The 13,089-nt window shown below is 56.7% G+C and overlaps 1 protein-coding gene across 3 annotated transcripts in view; it reads left to right on the top strand.

Annotated features, from left to right (window-relative positions):
- The window catches only part of SHANK2 (SH3 and multiple ankyrin repeat domains 2), a 534,119-nt gene that overhangs the window by 506,158 nt on the left and 14,872 nt on the right, over positions 1-13,089 (top strand). For 2 of the 3 annotated variants that reach the window (XM_074275360.1, XM_074275362.1), the window contains 4 exons: positions 1,876-2,006; positions 5,699-5,810; positions 6,788-6,808; positions 10,064-12,443. In XM_074275360.1, the coding sequence (XP_074131461.1) occupies positions 1,876-2,006; positions 5,699-5,810; positions 6,788-6,808; positions 10,064-12,443 (2,644 nt within the window). Of the gene's footprint in view, positions 1-1,875; positions 2,007-5,698; positions 5,811-6,787; positions 6,809-6,869; positions 6,996-10,063; positions 12,444-13,089 lie in introns of all 3 variants that reach the window. The other variant, XM_074275361.1, reaches the window with a different exon arrangement.

Raw genomic sequence — 13,089 nt, 5'->3', positions numbered from 1 at the left:
TGAGTGAGTGTGACTGTGTGAGTGAGTGTGTGTGTGACTGTGTGAGTGTGTGTGAGTGAGTGTGTGACTGTGTGTCTGTGAGAGTGTGTGTGTGAGTGTGTGACTGTGTGTGTGTGAGAGTGTGTGAGTGTGTGTGAATGAGTGTGAGTGAGTGAGAGTGTGTGTGACTGTGTGGGTCTGTGAGAGTGTGTGTATGTGTGAGTGTGTGTGTGTGAGTGAGTGTGTGAGTGTATATGAGTGTGTATGTGAGTGTGTGTGTATGTGTGACTGTGCGTGTGACTGTGTGTGTGTGTGTCTGTGTGCGAGTGCTTGGTTGAAAGAAATGTGCATCATTCTTCTTCAGTCAAAGAACCAAATGTTTAATTACTGACCAATGGGTTACTCACTCGTTTCCATGCCTGAAGAGCAATGATGCACACTTCTTACACTCACACACACACAAACACTCTCACACACACAACTCACACTCTCACACACTACACACACACACTCACACTCTCACACACACATACACACACACTCATACACACACACTCACACTCTCACACACTATACACACACACTTTCACACACACACATACACACACTCATACACACTAACACACTCTCACACACATACACACACTCTCACAGACACACACAGTCACACACTCACTCACACACACTCATACACACACTCACACACTTTCACACACACACTCTCACACTTTCACACACACACTCTCACACTCACACACACTCACATACACACACTCATACACACACACTCACACACATACACACACTCACACACTATACACACTCACACACTATACACACTCACACACACACACTCTCACACACACACACTCACACTCACACACACACACACACACACACACACACACACACCAATACAAGCCATTAAGCTCCTGGGAAAGGCCACGAAGCCGGCGTCCAAGCTGGGGCAGCGGTGGCTGTTGTGGCGCTCCCTGGGGCTAGGACTCTGCTGAATGTGGAACTGGGGCCCTTGACTTCTGACTGTTCTCTGGGTCCTGGGTACCACTTTGCACAAGGCACTTACACTTCCCCGAGCCTCGGTTTCCTTGACTTTAGAAGGGAGCTTGGGCAGGGTGACTTCCTGACTTATTTCAGAGAGCTGGAACTGTTCGTGTTAACTGTGTGCCTTATTTCACCACTCCTTACCGGATGCTCAATCAAGCATCGTCCCTGAATTTAAAACAAAAACGACACTTAAGTCGGATCGAACGCCTCTGAGATCCCGGGAATGGAGAGCGCTCCATCCCCACAGGCCTGAGTTCAGGTTCTGCCTCTGGCCCCGCAGGGCCATGGGCCCCTGGGCCGGTGCTCAGGCAGCTCTCTGGGACTAGAAGCTGGGAAAGGCGCCAGGCGCCCTGGCAAGCAGAGAAGCTGGCCAGTCTCCGGCGCCCGGAGCCGCGTTCCGGCCTGCCCGAGTTCGGCCCCTCTGGGGAGGCTTTGAAAGAGAGCGCGAGGAGGGCGCCGGAAGCCTCTCGGCCGTTCTCCCCCAGCCCCGGGGCCCCCGCTAAAGGTTTTCTTTCCATTTCTGTGTAGATTTTCACCCTTCACATTTTGAAGGTTTGAAGAAGAGGATGGTTTTTCGAGTGACCCTAAGTAAACCTGGCTGCATGCAGGCTTAGCGCTCCTAGCATGCATGCGTGGCGGCGGCGGCAGGCTGCCCTTGCCTTGCACCCCCACCCCGGGGCTGACCTCTTGCCTTGTGAAAATGCGAAAGGTGACCTTTGGCATTGGAGGACGCGGTCTCTCCCTCAACTCGTGAGACTCGACGTCCCGTTGGGGGGCGGGCTGGGACCACGCCGGTTTCCTTCATTGACGGCGACATTTGCTCTGTTGCAGATAAAGTCGACGAAGTCGTTCCAGCTGCCAAGCCATCGAGGACGGCGGAGAACGTGACCGTGGAGTCAAGAGTGGCGACCATCAAGCAGCGGCCGACCAGCAGGTGCTTCCCGTCCGTGGCGGACATGAACGTGAGTGTGGCGGCCCCTGGGGCCGGAGGCGGTGGGGGGAGGGTCCCGTGTGTGTGTGTGTGTGTGTGTGTGTGTGTGTGTGTGTGTGTGTGTGTTGTTTGTGTTGGGAGCTGGGGTTCTTACCCCCTCTACCCTCAGAAAGGAAACCAGCAGACCTGGTGAGTCAGAACCGGGTTCGAAGCTCGGCCTGGCCACCCATTAGCTGGTTGACTTTGGGCAAGTCACTCAGACCCTCTGAACCTCAGCTCCTCAGGCCCAGAGCAGCAACTCTCCTCTGCAAACGAAGCCAATGAGAGCAGCACTGGTGAAAGCAAAGCTCTCTACACTGAAGAAATCCCAAAGGGGTCCAAGGAAAACCCGCTGGAATCAGAAGCGGGGCTCTCGGTTAATGAGAAAGTGGGCTGGGTGATCCACAAAGGCAACAAGTCAACCAGGAAAGGGCTCGCCGGCACTGTCCCAGGTGCTGAAAAAAGTGAAACACGCTTCTCATCCCCTCAAGAGGCTCACATCGCCCCCAATCCCTGCAGGCGTGGAGGACAAACACCAGGGAGATGTCTGGGAGGGCATCTGGAGGAAGAGCGGGGTCTCTGAGAAGGAGAGAGAAACTTGCAGGAATAGGGAATGGCTCATTCCCACACATAGAGCCCGGAGAAAAGGGTCAGAGAAAACCAGACAGCTAACTTGACCGGAAAGAGTTTGTCTAGAGGAACCATAAGAAATGAGTATAAATGTAGATTTTCTGAGATCTGTTCTGAAAATAGTAGGGAACCACTGATGGCTTTTGAGGGGGGAGGGACCTTTGTCTCAGGAATAGTTTTTGCAGCTGTATGGAGTGAGGATGAGTGAGAGAAGGGGGAGATGAAAAACAGGGAACCCAGTCAGGAAGTTATTCGAGGAGTCCAGGGAAGAAGGGCCTGGGCACCCCTTGAGAAGGTAGAAACCCAACAAGTGATTTTAGATTGGGGTCAGAAATCAGGGGACTGGAAGAAGGGCGGCCTCGGCAGAAACAGGCAACTCTGGAGAAACAGTAGATTTGCCAAGAAAGATAAGGAGTTCTGCTTTTGTGATTGGCTGAGACACCCTTGGGAATATAGCCCAGCAGGCAACTAATGATTCCACCATAGCATTCAGGAGGAAAAAGCAAGTTAGCAAGGACGATTTGGGAGTCATCTGCATATTGGTAACCTTGCACCCATGGGAGGACAAAATGGACCAGGATAAAGTCTCAGGTGAGGCTTGAATGAAGATCCAGCTGAGGAGACGTCTGAGAGGGAAGAATGAGAAGAGAAGCCTGCAAACCAGTTGTCCCTTCCCCAGTGTTCGTGGATCGATTATTGCAAAAAGTGTCCCAGAGAGGATGGGGCACGGTGTCTGTGGCTACAGAGAGGTTGAGGAGGGAGAGAACTAAGAAATCACCACTGGGTTTAGCCTCCAGAGCCCACTGGTAACTCTTCATCTGAGTGATAAGACTGAAATCCGGACTCCAGGGGACTGAAAAATAAATAGGAAGTGAGGAAACGGAGGAGACCTGGTGGGAATGATTCCTTCTGTGATCTGGAGGGTCAAAGGGAGAAGAGCTAAAGGGCAGCAGCTTGAGGGGATGGTAGGAACACTTTTTCCCAGGGAGAGGGAGAGGGAAACCCTATAAATCTGTTGTAAATCAGAGAAGGAAGCAGCTGGTAAGGAGAGATTGCACACTTAGAAATGGAGGAAGTGCTCCAGTCCAACAGTCTCATGTTGTAGTTGAGGAAGCTGAGGCTTTGGGAGATACGTGGGAGTGTCAGAGCCAGGACTCGAGTCCATACCTATGACTTAAACTGCTGCTCTCTTTCCATGCCCCTGTGCATCACAGAGGGAGGAAGGAGATGGCAATTGGGAAGCTATCCTAGGAAAAAGGCTACTTCGGCAAAAATGGAAAAAAAGGGAGAGAAAGAGGGAAGTGGACGTAGTGGAAATCCTGCCTTCAGGGCTTTGTGCCAGGCAAGTCCAACGTAAAGTAATAGAATGGGGCCCTGCTCAGTCACGGATATACGGATTGTAAAAAAAATTAATTATATTAAAATGCAACTGTGAAATTTAAAAAAAATTCAAGACCGTGGACCCCTGATTTCTTTATGGAAAGAAGTATGAAGTCATGGAGGAGGAGAGGCTCACAGCAGAAGGCCTCAGTTTCCTCAGCAGCACAGGAGACAAAGGCAAAGTAAGAGGGGAGGGGTTAGGAGACTTCGAGTAGACGTGGTTGGGTGCAGTTGCTGAGGAGAGGGGGAGAGAGAGGGCACAGTTGCTGAGGAGAGGGGGAGAGAGACAAGAAGGGAAGGAAAGGCTTGCCAGGTCCGGGTGTCAGGGAAGACCCAGCTGGGATGAATGTGTAGTGGACCATTCACTCTGGTGGGTCTGGCTTCCTCCAGGGGCCCTGAACTGCAGCAGAGGGGGAGCAGAGGATGCACATGGAGTCGCTGGCTGGAGATGGTCGGACAAGAGCTCTCGGGAACCAAGGAGAGAGGAGAGCCTCCAGAGACCCCCAAGTGAAGGAGAGAAGATTTTGGAAGAGACAATAAAGGATCTGGACTTTAGCTCCTGGCTGCATTTGGGATTATTGAACTGAACTGAAACTAAGGCTGCTCCAGGAGCTCCCCAAGGGATCTGCTCCCAGAGAACGATTATATTTTAGAGAAGAGAACATTACAGAGAACTGATGTGGCTACGCAGGGAAAGCAAGAGGCCAAGTTCAAATCCCATCTCAAGACCTAGAGCTTCATCCCTTAGGCTCCTCAGAGGTTTTTGTCTGAAAAAAGAGAATAGTAAACACCTGGAGTCCGAGCTGGAACTAGGGCAGGGCAGTCTGCTCCCAAATGCAGAATTTACTAGCCCCGGGCAGCATTCCTCTGTCTCTCAGTAGCATAGAAGCCTGAGCTCGGCCCCTCCCTATCCAGAATGAGTTACTATGGGATGCTGCCAGAGGCCATATCCCCCTCTTTCCCCTCCTTTCCCTTCTCTTCCCATCAGTTAAGATAAGGGCATCCATCATCCCACCCACCCCAGGGCCCAGATTTATTGGCTCTGATTTTTATGGCTTTTCTTACTTTGGAGTGTTATTGGGAGGGAAATCACCAATAAATTTGACACCTAGTTCCTTCTGTGCCGAGTGAACGAGGAGGACGGACAGCTGCCGGCGGGCCTGGAGGCTGGCAGCCGCCCCAGTCACCTGCACCAAACACCAAGAGCAGGACATTTTCCACCGAGCTGGAGGCTGTCCCTGTCAGCAGATGACACGAGAGGGATCGTCCTGTCTGCGTCATTGTTTCTGCCTCCAGAAGAGACCAGGGCCTCGGCAGGGACAATATGTGCCCTCTGGCACCTTCGGAAACACTTTGCCCAAAGTTTTGACCTAACAGGGGAAGCCCGGGCTCCTAACCCCAGACGGTGCTCGGGGAATGTCTTGAATGGACGGATAAGGAGGGGTTAAGACCCTGAGGTTCAGGAGAAACCCATCCCCCACTCCACCATTGGGATTCCCCATCCTAGTATGAAGAGGAGAAATCCTTGCCTTCCAGCTCGGAGAGGCCAGGGTCCCACGCCTAAGCTCCGGTGCTATGGGGGCCCCTCAGAACACAGACCCGGGCCGCCCAGCCCTGCCTTCCTGCCCGGCCAAGGGCCCTTGGAACCTAACCCATGCGCTCTTTGCTTTACAGTCCATTTATGAGCGGCAGGGAATTGCTGTGATGACCCCCACGGTCCCAGGAAGTCCAAAGGCCCCGTTCCTGGGCATCCCTCGAGGTACGATGAGAAGGCAGAAATCAATAGGTAAGGCTGTGGTCATCCCCTTGAGAAGCAGCCCCATCCCTGCCCCAGGGGAGTGCCCAGGTGGGAGGAGGCAGCCAGCCACCAAGCAAACCCAGGATGCCCCAGGCCCTGAGCCGCCTTCTTCCCTCTCCCCAGCAGCCTGCCCCTGCCCACCCCCCCCCGACCCCAGGCTTCCCTCTCCCCAGCAGCCTGCCCCTGCCCACCCCGAGCCCAGGCTTCCAGTCCTGCCGGCCCTCCAGGTCATCTGACCCAGTCTAGAGCGTTCCTACTTGTGCTACACCTTTTCTGTCTAAACTGACCCCATAAACAAAAGACATCTTGGGCAAGGGTTTTCCTAAGGTGGCAGGAGCTCGGTGGCCACGTGTTCCTGTCAGGTTCTCTCTCTTCCCCTTCCAAAGTCCTGGCCCTCTCCCCGAAGAAGAGGGAATCTGTCCTGGGCCCTCCTACATCCAAGGAGTGCCAGAGCTTCCTCTGTTTTAGCTCAAGGCAGACTTGGGCTCAAACTGCGCCCATCAGAGCATTTTCTCCGGGACAGGCGTCCTCTGCAACCCCATTACCTTTCCCAGAGAAAGATCAGTTTTCTCATTTGGACTCAGCCTATTTCCTGGATAATCTGGAATTCATTTAATGCACAAAAGTTCCTTTGGCCAGTGTCTGGACGACTTTAGGGGACGCTGTGCCCACGTGTGCCCATGTAGCCCACTCTGCCATTCCAGGGACACTGCTCTGTGTTTGGGGGGGCAGGGGGAGCTTTGCTCTGTTGTTTTGAGACCCGATCATCAAGAAGTGTTTTCTGCATTTCTCCTGTTAGCATGTGGCTTGTCTGTTAGCGGGCTGGGGTTCAGGCGGGCCACGCTGCCGAGGGGGACGCCCCCCCTGACCGGCCGGTCGTGGGCGTGAGTGTAGCGTGACCACTAGAGCCCTGGTGGACGATTGGTACATAACCCAGTTAATAACCACTGATTTCCTCTTGTCAGACAGCAGAATCTTTCTCTCAGGTTAGTGCCTCTCTCTGGTCTAAGATCTGTAATTTCAATGTAACACCCTTTGCTCCATAAGGTGTATTCGTCAATGGTGGCTCCTTGGAAACCCAACCGTTGGCCATCACGCCCGGAGCCAGTGGCGACTCTGAGCCCCCGGCCGTCCCCAAAGCCTTGGTGATGCCCAGGATGCTTTCCCCAAGGAGTATGTCCCATTGAGAATACCCTTATCGAATGAAAGTTGTTGTTGTTTTTTTAATCTCAATCAATGATTAGTTCATCGGAGGAATTTCTTTTACCAAAACGCTCTCATTCGGCTCCCTCTCTGGAAACTTGCATGCGTCCCGCCACCACGAGACGGTCCTCTGCGCCCATCGGTCTGTGTTCTGTCTGCCTGCTTGTCACCCGTGTTCCGTTCTCATTGTTTTTCTTGGTTTTTGGTTGAGTGTGAAGGAAATCTCCCTGCCCCCATGAACTGCAGCGATGCATTCTTAAGTTAGGCCTTGTTGGGAAAGACCCTTTGTGGACAATTAACAGCTTTCTTGCATAAACTGCAAAAAATTATTAAATTCTGGCCCAACCCTTGGCCCTCCCCCCACCAACACAACTTTACTGGGCCCTGAGGAAGATTAGGTGACCCCTCGGAGCCCACCAATTGTGGTGATAGTTTATTAGATAGTAAGCTGCAGATCCATGGCTCTGAACCCAAAGCTCAACCCAAGTTAGGGCTCTGTCTATGGCCATCAAAGGCCCACTTAGGGAGCTGTCCCATGGCCACCAAAGGCCCAGTTAGGGAGCTGTCCCATGGCCATCAAAGGCCCAGTTAGGGAGCTGTCCATGGCCATCAAAGGCCCAGTTAGGGAGCTGTCCATGGCCACCAAAGACCCAGTTAGGGAGCTGTCCATGGCCATCAAAGGCCCAGTTAGGGAGCTGTCCATGGCCATCAAAGGCCAAGTTAGGGAGCTGTCCCATGGTCATCGAAGGCCAAGTTAGAGAGCTGTCCATGGCCATCAAAGGCCAAGTTAGGGAGCTGTCCATGGCCATCAAAGGCCCAGTTAGGGAGCTGTCCATGGCCATCAAAGGCCCAGTTAGGGAGCTGTCCATGGCCATCAAAGGCCCAGTTAGGGAGCTGTCCATGGCCATCAAAGGCCCAGTTAGGGAGCTGTCCATGGCCATCAAAGGCCCAGTTAGGGAGCTGTCCATGGCCACCAAAGGCCCAGTTAGGGAGCTGTCCATGGCCATCAAAGGCCCAGTTAGGGAGCTGTCCCATGGCCACCAAAGGCCCAGTTAGGGAGCTGTCCATGGCCACCAAAGGCCCAGTTAGGGAGCTGTCCATGGCCACCAAAGGCCCAGTTAGGGAGCTGTCCATGGCCACCAAAGGCCCAGTTAGGGAGCTGTCCCATGGCCATCAAAGACCCAGTTAGGGAGCTGTCCATGGCCATCAAAGACCCAGTTAGGGAGCTGTCCATGGCCATCAAAGGCCCAGTTAGGGAGCTGTCCATGGCCATCAAAGGCCCAGTTAGGGAGCTGTCCCATGGCCATAAAGGCCAAGTTAGGGAGCTGTCCCATAGTCCCCAGAGGCCCAGTTAGGGAGCTGTCCATGGCCATCAAAGGCCAAGTTAGGGAGCTGTCCCATAGTCCCCAGGGGCCAAGTTAGGGAGCTGTCCCATGGTCATTGAAGGTCAATTTACAGAGCTGTCCATGGCCATCAAAGGTCAAGTTAGGGAGCTGTCCATGGCCATCAAAGGCCCATTTAGAGAGCTCTCCATGGCCATCAAAGGCCCTGTTAGGGAGCTGTCCATGGCCATCAAAGGCCCAGTTAGAGAGCTGTCCCATAGCCATCAAAGGCCCAGTTAGGGAGCTGTCCCATGGCCATCAAAGGCCCAGTTAGGGAGCTGTCCCATGGCCATCAAAGGCCCAGTTAGGGAGCTGTTCATGGCCATCAAAGGTCAAGTTAGGGAGCTGTCCCATGGCCATCAAAGGCTAAGTTAGGGAGCTGTCCCATAGTCCCCAGAGGCCCAGTTAGGGAGCTGTCCATGGTCATCGAAGGCCAATTTACAGAGCTGTCTATGGCCATCAAAGGCCAAGTTAGGGAGCTGTCTATGGCCATCAAAGGCCAAGTTAGGGAGCTGTCCCATGGCCATCAAAGGCTAAGTTAGGGAGCTGTCCCATAGTCCCCAGAGGCCCAGTTAGGGAGCTGTCCATGGTCATCGAAGGCCAATTTACAGAGCTGTCCATGGCCATCAAAGGTCAAGTTAGGGAGCTGTCCATGGCCATCAAAGGCCCATTTAGAGAGCTGTCCATGGTCATCAAAGGCCAAGTTAGAGAGCTGTCCATGGCCATCAAAGGCCCATTTAGAGAGCTGTCCATGGTCATCAAAGGCCAAGTTAGGGAGCTGTCCATGGCCATCAAAGGCCCATTTAGAGAGCTGTCCATGGTCATCAAAGGCCAAGTTAGAGAGCTGTCCATGGCCATCAAAGGCCCATTTAGAGAGCTGTCCATGGTCATCAAAGGCCAAGTTAGAGAGCTGTCCATGGCCATCAAAGGTCAAGTTAGGGAGCTGTCCATGGCCATCAAAGGCCCAGTTAGGGAGCTGTCCATGGCCATCAAAGGCCCAGTTAGGGAGCTGTCCATGGCCATCAAAGGCCAAGTTAGGGAGCTGTCCATGGCCATCAAAGGCCAAGTTAGGGAGCTGTCCCATGGCCATCAAAGGCCAAGATAGGGAGCTGTCCCATGGTCATCTTAGGCCAAGTTAGGGAGCTGTCCATGGTCATCGAAGGCCAAGTTAGGGAGCTGTCCATGGTCATCGAAGGCCAAGTTAGGGAGCTGTCCCATGGTCATCGAAGGCCAAGTTAGGGAGCTGTCCCATGGTCATCGAAGGCCAAGTTAGAGCTGTCCCATGGTCATTGAAGGCCAAGTTAGAGAGCTGTCCATGGCCATCAAAGGCCCAGTTAGGGAGCTATCCCATGGCCCCTGAAGACCAAGCTGGGCTCCTGCCCATGGCCCCTGAAGGCCTAGCTCCCTCCCCATATCGACCCCTCCTGACCTCTTCCTACCTGTCCTACATGAGAGATTTCTTTCTTTCTGGACCCCGACATGGGCCAGTCACTGACCAGTGCTCTATGTGTGTGTGTGTGTGTGTGTGTGTGTGTGTGTCTTTTGCATGTCCCGAGTTGTTGCTGTCGAGTGACCGGACAGCCGCTTGTGCAGCATTTCATTGACCTGGGGCTCCCTCTGAATGACTAACGGGGGTCTCCCTTCTTCTGTTTCCAGGAATCACAGAGGAAGAGCGCCAGTTCCTGGCTCCCCCCATGCTCAAGTTCACCAGAAGCCTCTCCATGCCCGACACCTCCGAAGACATCCCTCCCCCTCCGCAGTCCCTGCCTCCTTCCCCGCCGCCGCCCTCCCCCACCGCTTACAATTCTCCCAAGTCCCCGACGGCCAGAGCCTACGGGACCATCAAGCCCCCCTTCAATCAGAATTCAGTCCCCAAGGTCTCCCCCTCCCCTCGGCCGGAGACCATCGGCACGGTGATGAGGGAGAAGGGCCTTTACTACAGGCGAGAGCTGGACCGCTACTCCCTGGACTCGGAGGACCTGTACAGCCGCAACGCCGCCGCCCAAGCCAACTTCAGGGCCAAGCGGGGCCAGATGCCGGAGAACCCCTACTCGGAGGTGGGCAAGATCGCCAGCAAGGCCGTCTACGTCCCCGCCAAGCCGGCCCGCAGGAAGGGGATGCTGGTGAAGCAGTCCAACGTGGAGGACAGCCCCGAGAAGACCTGCTCCATCCCCATCCCCACCATCATCGTGAAGGAGCCGTCCACGAGCAGCAGCGGCAAGAGCAGCCAGGGGAGCAGCATGGAGATCGACGCTCAGGCCGGCGAGCCCCCCGGGCAGCTGCGGCCGGACGACAGCCTGGGCGTCAGCAGCCCCTTCGCCGCGGCCATCGCCGGGGCCGTGCGGGACAGGGAGAAGAGGCTCGAGGCCAGGAGGAACTCCCCGGCCTTCCTCTCCACGGACCTGGGGGACGAGGACGTGGGGCTGGGCCCGGGGCCGCCCGTGCCCAGGACCAGGCCTTCCAAGTTCCCGGAGGACGAGGTGTTCGGCGAGGACGACCTGGGCCAGCCCCCGTCGCCCACGCCCGTGGCGGCGCCGAGGGAGCCCGAGAACCACCTGGGCGGCGGCGAGGCCGGGAGTCAGAGCGACCCGGGCGGCGTGAGGGCCTTGAATTCAGTCCCCAAAGCCAAAGGTCCCGAGAACAGCGCCGCGCCAGCGGCCAAGGGCGGGAGCGTGGCGGGCCCCGAGAACTACGTGCACCCCCTCACCGGGAGGCTTCTGGACCCCAACTCCCCGCTGGCCCTGGCCCTCTCAGCCCGGGACAGGGCCCTGAAAGAGACTCAGCAGGGGGGCGGCAAGGGGGAGGCCCCCAAGGCGGACCTGAACAAGCCGCTGTACATCGACACCAAGATGCGCCCCGGCATGGAGCCGGCCTTCCCGTCGGTGGGCCGGCCGAGCGCGCGGGGCCCGCTGCGGAGGCAGGAGACGGAGAACAAGTACGAGCTGGACAGGAAGGGCGACGACAAGAAGAACATGCTCATCAGCATCGTGGACACCTCCCAGCAGAAGACGGCCGGCCTGCTCATGGTGCACACCGTGGACGCCGCCAAGGCCGAGGACTCCCCCGAGGAGGAAGAGGAGAAGGCCGAGGGCGGCGCCGAGCCCGAGCGCCCGTCCCCGGAGGCGCCCGAGAGCGTTCCCGAAACCGAAGGTGCTTTACAGGTCGCCGGCCCCACCAAGGGGATGGCGCCGGCGGGCTCTGTGGACGAGCCCGTGGTCTTGCCCTTCCGGATCCCGCCCCCTCCGCTGGCGTCCGTGGATCTCGACGAGGATTTTATTTTCACGGAACCGTTGCCTCCGCCCCTCGAGTTTGCGAACAGTTTTGATATCCCCGACGACCGGGCCGCTCCCACCCCCCCTCCCCCAGACCCGGGGAAGCCGAGGAAAGACTCCCCCCAGTCCCCCACCCTCGCCCCCGGCCCGCCCGCCAACTCCGCGGACGGGAAGAAGCCGGCGGGCCTCTCAAACTGTCTGCCGGCCTCGTTCCTGCCGCCCCCCGAGAGCTTCGACAACGTGGCCGACTCCGGGATCGAGGAGGTGGACAGCCGGAGCAGCAGCGACCACCACCTCGAGACCACCAGCACTATCTCCACCGTGTCCAGCATCTCCACCCTGTCCTCGGAGGGCGGGGAGACCCTGGACACGTGCACGGTCTATGCAGATGGGCAAGCGTTTATGGTCGACAAGCCCCCCGTACCTCCGAAGCCAAAAATGAAGCCCGTGATCACCAAAAGCAACGCGCCCCACAAAGAGACGCTGGCGGAGGAGAGCGCCGACGGCTTTGTGCTGCCCCTGCCCGCACAGGCCCCACCCCTGCCGCCCGGCGCCCAGGGGGCCGCCAAGAGCCTCCAGCAAAGGACCTCCAAGCTGTGGGGGGACGTCCCCGAGGTCAAAAGCCCCATTCTCTCAGGCCCCAAGGCGAACGTCATTAGCGAATTGAATTCCATCCTGCAGCAAATGAACCGAGAGAAATCCACGAAACCCGGGGAGGGCTTGGATTCACCGACCGGAACCAAAACGGCCAGCCTCAGTACAAGGTAAGTGCTGGGGGGGCACGGCCGGACGGTCCCCCAGGACCCGGCCCCACCGCCCTGCTCCAGGGAGAAACGCCTGGTCCCCAAAAGTCCAGGGACTCCCCTTCGCAACCCCGGGCGGCCGGGCTCAGGGGCCCCGCCACAGACCACAGGTAACAGGTGAGAAAAGCAGCGGCCTCTTGGGTCCCAAAAGTTCGGGGCTCATTACGGCCCCCGCCTGGCCCAGGGCTGCGTGTCCCAGAAACGGCACCACAGGAAGGGCCGGCCCTGCGGGAGAGAAGGGACACACCCGGTGACAGGGAGAGGGCAGGGGGCTCTTCTGCAGATTTGTCGTGGAGAGGATCCCGGGGAGGCAGGGCCCCTCCCCAGGAGACCCCGTCCCTCGCTCAGCTTATTCAGGGCCTGCTCCCTCGCCGCATGGTGTTGGGACGAGGGGATACGAAGAAAAATCTAGCTGTCCTCCCCTCCCCCCGGGCCTGCAGACAATGGGCCTTCAAAACTTGCTCATTAGAGCAGGAAGTCATTTTCCTGGGGAGGGGGAAAGGGGGATGGTGATCCAGGTGGGCTTCCTGGAGGAGGCAGCACAGGTTGAACGCTGAGAGAAGCCGGGGTTTTCCAAGGTGTTAGTGAGCAGGGAAGGCATTCCAGC

This window comes from Sminthopsis crassicaudata, chromosome 6, assembly GCF_048593235.1.
Source record: "Sminthopsis crassicaudata isolate SCR6 chromosome 6, ASM4859323v1, whole genome shotgun sequence".
In the NCBI taxonomy this organism is placed as follows: domain Eukaryota; kingdom Metazoa; phylum Chordata; class Mammalia; order Dasyuromorphia; family Dasyuridae; genus Sminthopsis; species Sminthopsis crassicaudata.
Note: the sequence above shows the minus strand (reverse complement) of the source record. Positions and strands in the feature narration are given on the sequence as shown.